Source organism: Ipomoea triloba, chromosome 2 (assembly GCF_003576645.1).
Source record: "Ipomoea triloba cultivar NCNSP0323 chromosome 2, ASM357664v1".
NCBI classification, from domain to species: domain Eukaryota; kingdom Viridiplantae; phylum Streptophyta; class Magnoliopsida; order Solanales; family Convolvulaceae; genus Ipomoea; species Ipomoea triloba.
Genome location: NC_044917.1, coordinates 12,501,249 through 12,515,080, shown reverse-complemented (window position 1 = coordinate 12,515,080; position 13,832 = coordinate 12,501,249). Strand labels below are relative to the sequence as shown.

Here is a 13,832-nt window from a genome sequence, read left to right as displayed (position 1 = left end):
TGATAGTTGTAATAGGTTCAATAAAAAAAAGTTATTTTGTTTGATTGTAAATAAGAATTGAATTAAAATTTAATATATATATATATATCATACAAGAGAGAATTCGAACTCTAACCTCTTTTAAAGGACAAGAGTGCACAATCAAATGATCAATCACAAAGAGTATTATTTATTTATTTGACCAAAGATCATTTTATCTTTAAAAAAAAAAGTCATTTTGCCCTAAAAAGGATTATTTAACTTCACTTCCTGATGGTCTACACAATCTGTATTCCCTTTATGGTTGGAATGAAATAAGAAATTCTCAAGGAAACACAATATGAAAGAAGCAGTATATCAAGATCTGTTAGTACAATTCGATTTTGACCCTGATCCTACTTTGTTATTTCATTTACAGAAACAGCAGAATGGTATATTCTCACCAATATACCATTTTTCTACTCAAGAAATTTTCTTTTCTTTCCACTCTTTAATGTCAGCATCTATCTTTGCTTTGACTTTGGCATGGAAGCCAGGATAAGGCTCATAGCCAAAGAAAGATTGTAGCACCTGCAAGAAAATCAGAATTTTGTGTAAACAAACTTGGAGAACCATTTTGCATATTCAAGATATTGACCATAATATATATATATATATATATATATATAATAAATGTGCACTCCAACTATCAGCTTACACTTTTATTTGAGACATAACACATTAACTCCATCCCAACTAAAAGACTAAACTAATACTTAGACGGTATATTCCACCCGTCTTTAGGGAAAATTGCATTTTTGGTTCTCCAGTTACACCCGTGGTACAAACTTAGTTCTTGAGTTATATGTGTGACAATCTTTAACACCTAAGCTAGGTATGCATGAAGTGACAATTTTAGTCCATCGGGGACTATTTCTGCCACCAATATGTTACTTAATAAAGTGGCGGAATTGGTCCTTCAGGGACTAAACTCGCCACTTTGTGCATAACTCGAAGGTTAAAGATGATAAGCATATAACTCAAGTACTAAGTCTGTACCACGGGTATGACTGGAGAACCAAAAATGCAATTTTCCCATATATATTATGCTTTAACATGAGAATTTCTGTGGTTACCTCCAACAAGACAAAGAAAGGTGCCATAAGTAATGCTTGTGTAAGATTGTCCAGTAAAGCAGGGGCTCGCTTCTACAAGATTGAAAAGGAAGATTGGGAGTGACACAACTTGAATGGCATGTAGAACTAAAGGCATAAAAAATAAATTAATTACTCCGTAGTTAATAGAGCTCATTACCTCAAACATTCCATGACCTATAAACTGGCTTGTCCAGCAGATCAACTGAGCAACAAGAGCAACCTGGCTATTTGTGTGTCATATTAGCATATGGATGGTTAAAAGCTCAAGAAGATATATTTTGTTGATTTAGCTTTGTAGGCCATAAAACAAATCAGTATAAAATTATGGCTCTGCTTGGTAACATAGTTAGCTTATCATCTAATTTTGGCTTATTTGACCATTATTAGCTGTTTAACTTGGTTAAACAACCAATATAAGTATTTGATTAATTAACTTTTTGCAATAGCTTATTGCTCTAAAACGCTAAAATTCAAAAAACTGCTCAAAGCAGCTTTTCAATCAGCTTTTTGAGAAAGTCATTTTGCATGTAATCAGCTAACAACTAATTTACCAAATATCTTTCTACAATCGGCTAATGCTACCAACTAGTCAAAGTCACTAACCCAATCAGCTAACAGCTATTTACCAAACATCTCATTTATCTAAATATAATTGAACACAAATACAAAGTTTATTTGATATGCATTTTCCTACTTCATTCATGTAATCTAAACTTATTACATATTTAGGTAAAGATCCTACTAAAGGCAGTATTTCTAATGGAAAAATATGTGGGGCTCAGGTTTTGATGATAAAGCTTATGATTGTTTATTCTTTCGATCAGCTTCCTCGTAGCATAATGAGTCTAATGCATTTTTTTTTTCTAAGGATTTGTTGTTGTTGTCGTTGGTCCTCCCTTTCTCTCGATGGATCATACTGATGTCCTAGTGCAGTTTAAAGGCACATTCGACTCATACAAGGAATTCAAGGAAATTCCAAATTGCTAGGAGGAAACCAAATACATAAAGACATAGAACTTAATATTGCGTGACCTTCACAATTATTTGCTACTACTATTTAGAATAGAAACCTCAGGGTCTTCCTCAAGACAACTGATCCAAGCAATAATATCAATAGTTGGATCAATATCAACATGTAATGGAATGCTTGATACTTGTTTCTATAAAAACATTTGAAAAACGAAGAGACACTAACATGTGAACATAGGTCAAGGCAATATATGATGCATAAAAACCATGCACAACTCATAATATATTGCAGAAATGTATGCTCTTTTACTGTGATATTATGTTTTTATACAATTTCAGTCACTAATTTGAATTAGAATTCTTGTTCTTTAATACACGATAATGTGGAGGTTGTTTGTTAATTGAATTTAAAGTTCTGATATCACTAGATATCTTGTTAAAAGTCTTGATTTGTTGATGCTGGTTTCTTCTTTAATAACGTATAAGTTCTTACCAAATGGATGAGAAGACCACCAAGTTCACATTCCTATCTGTTACATATGATGTGTCTAAAATTTGTTTCATCTTTTGAGTCAGTCAAGATGCATTTAGCATATGTTCTCACTTCTGTGTTAAACATATAATATATAAACATAAATATGCAATCCAACTATCATCTTAGACTTTTAGTTGAGATGGAGCATATCCTTCAATTTGGTATCAAAGCCAATCCCATGCCAAAGTCATGGGTTTGAATCTCAACGTAACCCGATAGACTACAGTCCATGTGTTGCTTGGTCTTAGTCTAAAGATCTTTAATCTCCTTTAGAATAGGTTGTTTTGTTGTAGCTATCTTCTTTCCCTACTTTATTCTTCTTTTTATACTCTAGTATCTTGGATTTGTGAATATAAGTTCTATCAGTTTCTATATGGTAACAAAGCAACCTATTCTAAAGGAGATAAAAGAGCTATAGTTCAAGACCAAGCCAAGGATACCCTTACTATAGTTATGGTGATTCAAAACTATATTCACATCAACTGAACTAACTAATATACCAATAGGCCAGGCGAACTACCATGTAATGTAATGGCATCTAGTTACCATTCCAAATAAATGATTATAGATTTGAATCTCGGTGGTGGGGCTGAGCTTCTTTGGGCTGAAAATATTAGAAAAATTATAGGACAGGTTCAAAAAAAAAAAAAAACTAATATACCAACACTATATCAACATAGTTAGCTTAACCAATTTTAGCTTATGTGATCACTAGTATTTGATTAATTAATTTTTTGTAACAACTAATTTACCAAACACCTTTTCTGCTAATGCTATCAACTAGCCAAACACACTTAACTCAATCCGCTATCAACTAACAGCTATTTACCAAACAACTCCAAAATAAATAAAAGCACAGCCTTTATTGAATATAGTAAATTATATAGAAGGGGGAAACTTTACCTTCCAAGCAAGGGAGAAACCCAGATTATGAGCAAGAGAACTGCTAAAAACCCAGCAGAGGAAACAGAGCAAGGCAGCCAAAGATCCAGCTTTATTGTCCAAAGCCACATAGAAAACCCCATAAACCAAGGTGAGCAAGAACCCATAATTCAGCACCAAAATGGTGTGGTCACAGAGCTGAATCGGAGAGGTCTTGAAGATTGGGGATGTGAAATACAAGGGAATCAAAGCCGTAAAGAAAATTGGCCAAACAAACACCACGTGAATCAACACATTCACTGGGTTGCTGTGGTATGCCCCATAGAATGCAAAGTGTTTCTCCAAATCCAACAATCCCATCTTTAATTTGCCTTTTGGAGAATTTTGGGGATTATTTGATGAATTTAGGATGGGTCTACTCTGTTTTCTTGAATAGGGACATTTCGTAGACGAGAAGCGACGAAAAAATAAGGAAAACTGGTAAGCAAGACGGACGCTAATTCCGAATTGATGTCTTCGAGAAAGATGGGCGGTGGATGGGAATCTCTGCCGTAGGCTTAGCTTGATATTGATAGGGTGGTTGGATAAGATTAAAAAATGTTAAGATAGTGGTAAAAGATTTTAACTGAGTTAATACCTAATTTAGTACTACCTCCGTCCCATTTTAGTTGTCTGGATCGTTTAACTGAAGTTACTTTTTATCGAATTTTTTCATAATATTAAGTTTAGAATTAATATATAAAATTTATATATTTAGAAACTACATTAAAAGTACTATTAAACACAAAAAAATTATATTTAAAAATAATAAAAAATTACTAAACAAAATAAGCAATGAAGAAAGAGTTTGTTTGACCAATGAATAGTAAATAGGACAGGTAAAATGGGACAGAGAGAGTACTTGACTGTAGTAGTTTTTCTGATTTTAGTTTTAAATAACTTTTTGTGTTTAATTAGAGTTAATTCCAGCAATGATCGCTCAACTATGTTGATTTTTCAAAATTGGTCATCGTCTTTTAATTTGGACGAAATAGACCCTTGACTATTAGATTTGTGCCACCATTGGTCCTTCCGTGAACCTAGGGTTAGTTAAACGTTAAAAGCAGGGGTAAAAGCGTCAATTTATAGCGTTGGTTCATTACCCCAGCCCCATGCCTCCATTGTTGTTGCCACCACCAACTCCTTCGACTGACGACCAGAACTGCTCCAGCCCTTACAACGCCGCCTCTTCTAAGGACCTCCAACCTGTGTACGTGGGTAAGTCTCGCTACCAATACCTGGTTGGCTTCGACATCATCGACCACCCTATGTTCCAGGAACTGGCGAAGCGCTCCGGCAGCTACTCCGACGAGTCCACCGCCATCGAATGCGAAGCGGTGATGTTCAAGCACTTGTTGTGGATTCTCGAATAAAAATAAAAAAAAAGCATTCTAACATAAAAGCAGATGCATGCGTTCTTGTAAATAGAGCATGCATTGAGTGCCAGAGTCACATGCTCACTATGGAAGATCCTGTAACTGTTGAGTACATAACTCGCTATATTACTGGCCTTCAGCAAAAATACACTCAAAGTGGTGGTGTAAGACCATTTGGTCTTTCTACCTTGCTTATTATTGGTTTTGACCCATACACAAGTGTTCCATCTCTTTATCAGACATATCCATCAGGTACTTTTTCAGCATGCATGGAAGGCCAATGCAACTAGGAGGAACTCCAACTCAATCCGGGAGTTTCTTGAGAAGAATTACAACGAAACCTCTGGTCAGGAAACTGTGAAGCTATATCCTAGCCATTCGTGCTTTGCATGATGTTGTTGAGAGTGATGGAAAGAACATAGAAGTTGGTGTCATGACAAAGGAGCATGGCTCAAACACTAATCCTTCCAATAGCTTGAGCTTGATGGCTCAAAAGTGAAAATAAAAAATAAAAAAATCTCTCAAACTAGCATTACCATCTCCCTTCCCCTTCCCGTTATCCTCAATCCAAACATAAACTAAATCCCCTATCCTTAATAAAGGGTTATAAAAGTAGATGTTAGATCCAGCAAAGAAGAGACGCGATTGGACTCGTCAAAGTAGCCGTCGCTGGGTGAAGCAGCGCCACTTTCCGGCTAAACCTAGCGGTACTTCCAGCGGCAGCCTCTTTCCGGCTAGTCGACGTCGTGGGCTTCAATCTTCGCTGGCGATGGCCCTAGCTGGATGAAGGCAAACATATATGCATTAACCTCACCGCGGCGGAGTGCACACCCTTGACTGCTTGAGGCGGAAGAGGAGCTCCACCACGACAGCATCGTCAGTCATCACCGTCGCTAGTGTTGGCTGGCTCAGAATGGAGGAAGAAGGCCATATTATGAAATGACTCATTTACCCTCACATTTAACTCCTCACTAACTGAACATAAACGGAGGGACCATTGCTGGAACAAATTCAATAGTCAATTGTCTTTCTAGTCCAAATTAAAAGACGGGGACCAATTTTAGAAAATCAACATAGTCGAAGGACCATTGCTGGAATTAACTCTGCTTAATTATGTCCTCGACTTTGATGATTTTACTTAATTCAATTCTCAGTTACTAAAATTAATGACTAAATTAAGAAAAATCATTATAGTTGATGACTAAATTAGATAAAATCACTAAAGTCAAAGACTAACTTGGATAAATTTAGTATAGTTGAGGATTAAGTTGGGTATTAATAGAGATGAAATTACTAAGCTATTTTAACATATGAAATTGAGTAAAACCATCAAAGTTAAAGACTTAATTCAGCACCAAAAGTCATTTAGGACTAGATTGAGATAAATCATTATTGTTGAGGACTAAATTGGGTATTAACTCATTTTAACTCGATAGAAAATTAGGTCAATAAATTCGAAATTGATAGGTTTGAATAGGCTAGTGCGGTAGCTCGAGTTATTTAAGCATATTTATTGTTCATAAAAGGTGACATTTTTTTGCCTTCAAGATCTCACACTCCACTGCAACAAGATAATGGAAAGGTAATTTGATAAATAGTACAGAAATAAATCACAATAACTCAAGGTCCCACACCTCGCCCCAATAAGATAATGGAGAAGTAATCCGATAAAATAGTGAAAAAAGTAAATCACAATGACTCAAGGTCCCACACCCTGCTCTAATAAGATAACGGAGATATAATTCGAAAAGATAGTTGAGAAGTAAATTACAATAACTCAATAAACCATTAGGACATTTTCATTAATAGTTTTTTCTTGATTTTTGTGGGGCCAAAGTTGAGGTGGAAAAGAAAGAAAGGGGTGAGAGAAGGTAAAATGAACTTGCAAGAAGTTGTTTTTTTCTAAACTGGGCCAAAAGAATTTTTTTTTTAAAGAAGAAAAAAACTAGTGTGGGTACACCCTCTTTTTTTCTTTTTTTTTTTCTTGTTTTTAAAGTACTACTAACTCTATTCATGAAATTTATATGAATGCACATATTTAATATTTTTTATTAAATTTGTAAATAAAATTTTAATAAATGCATTAATAGATTTATTACAAGATAAATATTTTTGTGAAATAAATAATTAAAAAAATGATTACAATCATTATATATAGTATAAATATATTAGTTATTTTTAGTTGAAATTTAAAAATAGAAAATACTATATGGACTCTCATTCTCTACTCTCAACTCTTATTCCACACTCAATTTATTAGAATAAATATGCTAATTTAAAATATTAATTTGAAAATGTCAAAAATTTTACTTGAATTCGCTCAATAAGTCCAAAAGTCTGAAATTTTAAAGTTATGATCAATAATTTTAAACTTAATTTAAATAAAAATAAATAAATAACTATAAGCCCCGCAATGTATAGGGGTAACTCGAAACCAAACTAACTGGTTTGATTGACATTTCCTAGCCGCAAGTGACTCATTTTTAGCGATTCAAAACTTATAGTCTAGTACCATGATGTATCAAGTTTCGCGAAAGGCATCCAAATTTTATCCAACCCATTTTGTGGTTTTTCTATTCATTATTCAAACAAACTCCTTTATTTTTTATTTTATATAATATTTTATTATTATTATTTTTTTATGGTTAATAGTAATTTTTAGATAATGTATAGATTTTATGCATTAATACTAAACTTAATATTATTATAATTTAAAAGGAAAAATGTACAAATATGCCACTGAACTATTTGGAGATAGCAATTAAGCCACCGAACTCGAAGTTTGAACTTGGAGAAAAAGAGCAATTAACATTTTTAGTAGGTTAACACCAAGTTTGTGCTGATTAGGATGCCATGTGTATCTTTTATTTTCTATTATTATTATTATTATTATTATTATTATTATTATTATTATCCTAAGCATTTGACCCTATAAAAAAAAAACTAAGCAAAATAAAATCCTACTAAGCATTTAGCATTTCCTCCATTGAGATGTCATCATGTGATTGGTAGTTAAATTATTTATTAGTTAGTGGTGTGTAGGTCAAATGGCTAGTTATTTTTTTTCTTTTAAGATCAAATGCTTAGTAGAATAATATATATATATATATATATATATATATATATATATATAAAATAAAAATTACACTTGGCATTCTAATCAGCACAAACGTGTTGTTAACTTGCTAAAAATGCTAATTGCTTTTTTTTTTCTAGGTTCAACAATGAATTTGGAGCTTGTTCGAATTCGGTACTTAGTTGTTATCCCCAAATAGTTCAGTGGTCTATTTTTACATGTTCTCTAATTTAAATTATAAATAACATCAACTTAGGACAATCACATTTGTGATTTGATTTTTTTAGTTTTTTTTTTTCCTTTTTCCTTTTTTCTTCTTCTTTTTCCGTCATTTTTCTGCCTGTGGCACCTCAAAAACCATTAAAAAAACATTATTATTGAGGATATGCTCTTAGCCCTATTAACCGAAACTGATACATATGAGATTGAATGAGTAGTAATTATATACAATTACACATATTTACAGCGTAAGAATGGGGATGAATGAGTAGTAATTCTTTTCAGTTATATGCAAATGTGAAATGACTCTTATCTGCTACTGCAAAATGGAAGAGTGGTTACAAATGGTCACCTTATCCTCTTTTCATTTCCCCCCCTAACTTTAAAAATAAATATAAATAATAAAAACAAACAAAATGCTAAGCTTTCTACACACCAATCCTTTCACAGCACGGAAACATGGCTGAAGCTGTGATGAGCTTCACCATTATCAAACCAAAAATTCATAGCCCCTCTCTTCCTTGTCCATCAAAACTTCCTAAACCAGTAAGTTTTCTGGTGATTTTCCGGTATCCCTATTATTATTATTATTTTTAATCTTTATTTTCCTTTCTAATATTCCAGCTCGGACAATGCTTAAATTCTGCCTTTAGCCCTTGCAGTAGTTTCCAGGTCGGTTGAAACATTTATTTCTACCCAATAAAAGATTATATTTGGTTTGCTTTACAAAGATTCTAAGTTGTAAAGCTTTTAAGCAAAATTTTCTTAATTTCAATATTTTCTGTAAATATATATATATATATATATATATATATATATATATATATCTAAAAGGTTCATTATATTATGGCATGTATGGCAGAGAGGAATTATTGCAATTCCGAAGTGGAAAATTTCAGAATTTGGTTAATAGAAATTGTAATTTTATGAAATTTTTTTTTTGGTAAATCTACCGGGTCTTTTTTCGTCCGTTTAACAGTTCAAGTCCATCCGAGTTTGCTCCGGGAGGCACGGGAGCTGGCCCAAGGAGAATCGCCACTTGTGGGAATCGAAATTAATTTTATGAAATTATAATTCTTCAAATTTAAGGAATTGCAAATCAGGTCCCCCTGCAATTCTATTGAAGAAATTTTGTAGTGTGAGGACCAAATTGCCTTCCCTAATAAATCTACATCTTTTCCTAAGAATTGCAATTGCAACGGACATTTTGGTCTTTATACTACTTATTCTCTTTCAATTCTCATATATACCAAACACTATGATTGAAATTCCCAATAATATTGTTCACCCAACAATGGAATTTAAATTCCTACTGTATTCACATCCTATTCATTTTCCACGAAATTACAATTCATTTTCCCTCCGCTCCTAATTCCGTCATTGCAACCAAACGGTTCTGTTAGTGTTTTGATTTTGTGTTTTGCATGTTGTGAGTGTATAGATTGAAGGTGGGGGAAAGAGCAGAAGGGGTTGTAGAACAAGAGTGAATGCATTCCCAGGTTTGCAATTGATGGCAGTAATGGTTGAGCACTTGGATGGCCAAAGAGACCTCATCACTCACAAGTCTGTTTGGCATCTAAGTGATGCAGCCATCAAAAATGTTTGTAAGTACACTATATATTATACCAAATAATAATTTCAATTCATCAATGATTGATTAATACAAAAATTATTGACCCTCCAATTTTCATAATGTATCAATTTTGGTCCATCCCAGCATAAGGCAAAATTATGTTGTTTTTTCTCCTAAATGATGCAATAAAAGTTCTAATTTATAAAACGTCACTGTATTTTTTTTTAATTTAAATATTGATCTCACTTGTCCACTATTTTGTTGATAATTGGACTGTACGGGTTTGCGAAACTGGCAATTGGATGGCAAATTCAATTAGCCTCAACTGTTTCAAAACAACACGAGTTTTGAGCAAACTCGTGTTGCCCCCTCCCCCTCCCCACCCCCGCAACAATAGTTTTGCAAAAGCACAACTTTTAGCAAGAAGCGAGCTAGCCTTGGTTGCAAGTGCAATTGAGTACACGCTTCAATTTGCTATGGATGGACAAACTTAATTTACATTTCTCACAATAAAACATTTTCTCGTGTGAACAAGGCCTCCCACATACAAACATGTTATTTTTGTTGAGCATATATAATATATAAACATAGAAAGTACAGTCCAATTATCAACTCAGATTTTTAGTTGAGATGGAGTACACGCTTCAATTTGGTACCAAAAGCCTACCTTACGTGATGCTTGGAGTCCGTCAAGCACACGTGGGGAGCGTGTTGAACATATAATATATAAATATAAATTTACAATCCAACTTTTAGTTGAGATGGAACATATGCTTCAATTATTTTACCTTTAATTAATTCATTCATTGTGGTATCTATCACACCATTTCTTTTCTATTTTCAAAACTAAAAAATTTATTTTTCTTGATGTATTGTTAGACTCATTTTACATCATGTTCACTATTTGGGGATGCTGCTTCTTTGGTTCTACTAAAGTAAGCGCTTGTAAATTCTTAAATTGTCACCCATAATGACAAATTAAAGTTGTAATTAATTGGCATTGTTTTTTCTGGATTTTTGTTGTTTTTACTAGGATCCCTACTATGATTCCGAGAATTATAGAGGAGATGGCGGGGATGGTACTGGACATTGGATCTATGATAAGGTATACACATTCTTCTTTATTTTTATTAAGTAATTAAAGATTTTTTTTTTAAATTAAATTTTGATACATTTATGAGTATAGTGCTAAATTGTGACAAAGATCTTGTGGTCGAATGACATAATTGTAATTTTTTAAAATTGGAGGTCATAGATTTGAGAATTATTAATTCGTCGGGGAGGTAATTAAACATGGTTTCTCAAATCGGGACGGAACGGGGGGATTCTGATCAGAGAAAAAAGTATAAGGCTTAGGCTTGTTTGACTTTTCTCTTTATGAGAACAAGCCTAAGACTTAGGCTTATTCTTTGTTATTTAAAAAAAATCAAAATACTAGAGAATACAAGGAACAAAATACATATGTGTATAGTTGATTAAAATATTTATTTATGATAGTAATGTTTAAAAAATGGTGTATAATTAATAAATATTTTTATAATTTGATATCTTAAAGTATTCATTAGGTAATGATTAAACTAATTATTTATGATTCTAATAATTATATGAATGATTAGTAATAATTGTGGATAGTTAATAAATATATTTATGATTTATTAATGAATAAACAGTATAAACTGAGTTATAATAAGGTAAATATATAGAGTCAATTAGATTATTATCAAATATTTATGTAGTTAAGTTCACCAGAATAAATTTTGTTTGGTTAAATTAGTAAGAAGATCTAATTTTTGGTAGTGATAAAAAATTGCAATGGTTCAAATATTTAGTGTAGTTCTGTAGAACCACAACTTAGGGGAGGTTCGGCTGTAGGAGGGAGGGGGTGAAAGAGATGATAGTTTACTACTTTACAATTTCTTGCTTTATTATACTTTAATTCAAATGGGGTAGTAAATATGGTAGGTGTATACACCTACCGTATTTATTGTTCTTTATTTAAAATTAATTAAAAAATAGACTAAGTCTAACTCTAAGGCTTTTTTCAAAAAGACTTTTTTTTTTTTTTTTTTCCAAAAAGACTAAGCCTAACTTTTAGACTTTTTTCCTGCTCTTGTTAACTAACCATGAAAGTCCTTATTTGGAGAACCACTACCTGATCGCCGACAAAATGGCCCTAGGTTTGAACCCTAGTGGGGTTCTTGACTCTGTTCTTTATATCCCTAATTATTTTTCCTACTTTTTTCCTCCTAACTTGGCAACATTTGATTGGTTTAGATCGAATTTGGTCTACAACAGATAAATAAAGTATATTGAACAGATACTACCTTGTAATAGAATCGATAATACTAAATAAGAGTTGTAGAGAATAAATGTAAAAAACATTGAGGAATTGTGCAGCAAGAAGACATTGAAGAAAGATCTCGGGCGGAGCTATGGCGTGAGGAGCTGATAGAGGAGATAGAGCAGAAGGTTGAAGGGCTGCGAGAGCTAGAAGAAGCTAAGGAAGAAGAGCTTGTCAAATGATCATTTAATTTGTTTCACATTATTATATTTTAATTTTAATTTCCAGCAACATGTATGTATATGATGCTACACTCTGCTGTCCTGTCCTGTCCTGTCATGTACCTATATTATATTTCCACAAACATAAATAAACTGAAATAGAATACACCACTGGAAAACAACCATAATCCACTAATCCAGATATGCTATAATTATATCTTTATCAAACAAAGAAGAAAAAATCACACTTTTGATCTCGCAGTTACTATTCACAAGTTATAAAGTTTAGTCCGTCTTTCTTTAAATTTTACAAATTTGGTCTTCTTTGTTGAACAAGATGAGAATCCCGTCTTTCAACTAACCGAGATATCATACTCTATTTGTATATAGGTTTTATGAGAAAATAAAGAATATATTTGCATTAATCTTGCTGGGAATTGAATTTTCTACAGTTATTCAAAAATCAACGGAAAAATACAAGTTCTTCAAAAAAAAAAAAAAAAAGAGAGGGGGAAAAATACAAGGCGTATAAAACACAATTTCCGTAAATTTGATTTTGCTTCCTCTCTAGGATGTTAGGAGCGTTGAAACATCGATTTCCTAATATACAATGGATTACAAAAATATATTTGAGTACTCAAATGTAATGTTTTTCAGGGAACTTGAACTGAGTGAACTCAAAATTGGCAAATTCAATCAATCTCTAGTATTTCAAAACAACACGCGTTTTGCACAAACCCGTGCTTCCCCTCTCCCCCAGCAACAATAGTTTCGCAAACCCATCCATGCGACTCTTATTTTGAATACAAACTCGTCCATGCGACTCTAGAAGCACAACTTTTAGCAAGAAGCGAACCTGGGTTGCAACTTGCAAGTACAATTTAGTATAAAATTTTTGGGCTCATTTTTATTTGATTTGCGGGCCGCCTATCATACTCTACGGCCCTTTTTCAGTTGCACGCGGGTCTGCGTACCTTGCCCTATAGGGATAAGACGAGATTCGCACACCAAGTTGCATACCTTGCCCTATAGGCCTAGGTGAAGTTGCATACGAGCCATCTCTTACACAATGTGGGTGACTTACAAGATGAGGATCGCCTACCCTGCTCTACGAGCCCTTTTTGTTTTTGTTTTTGTTTTTTTTTTTTTGTTTTAAGTTGCACGCTAGATTGTGTACCTTGCCTTGCAAGCCCAGGTGGAGATTCACATGTCGGGCTGCGTACCTTGCTTTGTAGGCCCGGGTGAATATGCGTACGGGCCGCCTCCTACAGTTCTACGTATTGCAAGTGTTGTACGAGATGCGGGCCACCTATCCTGCCCTGCAGGCCGATACTGTTTTTTTCTCCCTTTTTTTCTCTCCTGGGCCGCCTACCCTGTCTTGCAGGCCCAACCATAATCATTTTTTTAATCTCTAGGGCTGCATACCCTGTGTTGCGGCTTAACATTGAAAGAAAAGCCGATGAAGAGTAGTAAGAAAATAATCAAAAGTTTTTTTTATTACCTTCTCATGTAGCTTGTCAATCCAATCACAATTTTTTCCCTAGGT

The 13,832-nt window shown here is 33.5% G+C and overlaps 2 protein-coding genes and 1 pseudogene across 2 annotated transcripts; 2 read left to right on the top strand and 1 right to left on the bottom strand.

The window, feature by feature from the left end:
* Window positions 1-215: 215 nt before the first annotated feature.
* On the bottom strand, window positions 216-4,043 carry LOC116005256 (uncharacterized endoplasmic reticulum membrane protein C16E8.02). The gene is made up of 4 exons (XM_031245518.1): window positions 3,523-4,043; window positions 1,273-1,335; window positions 1,095-1,166; window positions 216-549 (listed from the first exon to the last, which is right to left on the bottom strand). The coding sequence occupies exons 1-4, from the start codon at window positions 3,859-3,861 to the stop codon at window positions 442-444; spliced, it is 582 nt and encodes a 193-aa protein (XP_031101378.1). The 5' UTR covers window positions 3,862-4,043; the 3' UTR covers window positions 216-441.
* A 609-nt stretch (window positions 4,044-4,652) lies between these two features.
* On the top strand, window positions 4,653-12,575 carry LOC116010767 (annotated as a pseudogene).
* Window positions 8,607-12,468, top strand: LOC116011364 (photosynthetic NDH subunit of subcomplex B 4, chloroplastic). The gene is made up of 6 exons (XM_031250922.1): window positions 8,607-8,757; window positions 8,836-8,883; window positions 9,653-9,815; window positions 10,664-10,719; window positions 10,818-10,889; window positions 12,182-12,468. Exons 1-6 carry the CDS (start codon window positions 8,671-8,673, stop codon window positions 12,305-12,307), a joined length of 552 nt encoding a protein of 183 aa, XP_031106782.1. The 5' UTR covers window positions 8,607-8,670; the 3' UTR covers window positions 12,308-12,468.
* Window positions 12,576-13,832: the final 1,257 nt, after the last annotated feature.

What these genes read in the sequence shown, in the direction of transcription:
- LOC116005256 (XM_031245518.1), bottom strand. Translation starts at nt 3,861, where the DNA reads ATGGGATTGTTGGATTTGGAGAAACACTTTGCATTCTATGGGGCATAC. An exon ending in GTTTCTCCCTTGCTTGGAAG is followed by an intron (nt 1,336 to 3,522) that starts GTAAAGTTTCCC and finishes ACAAATAGCCAG; the next exon opens with GTTGCTCTTGTTGCTCAGTT. An exon ending in CTTTCTTTGTCTTGTTGGAG is followed by an intron (nt 550 to 1,094) that starts GTAACCACAGAA and finishes ATTTTCTTGCAG; the next exon opens with GTGCTACAATCTTTCTTTGG.
- LOC116011364 (XM_031250922.1), top strand. Translation starts at nt 8,671, where the DNA reads ATGGCTGAAGCTGTGATGAGCTTCACCATTATCAAACCAAAAATTCAT. An exon ending in CATCAAAACTTCCTAAACCA is followed by an intron (nt 8,758 to 8,835) that starts GTAAGTTTTCTG and finishes CTAATATTCCAG; the next exon opens with CTCGGACAATGCTTAAATTC. An exon ending in TGCAGCCATCAAAAATGTTT is followed by an intron (nt 9,816 to 10,663) that starts GTAAGTACACTA and finishes ATGTATTGTTAG; the next exon opens with ACTCATTTTACATCATGTTC.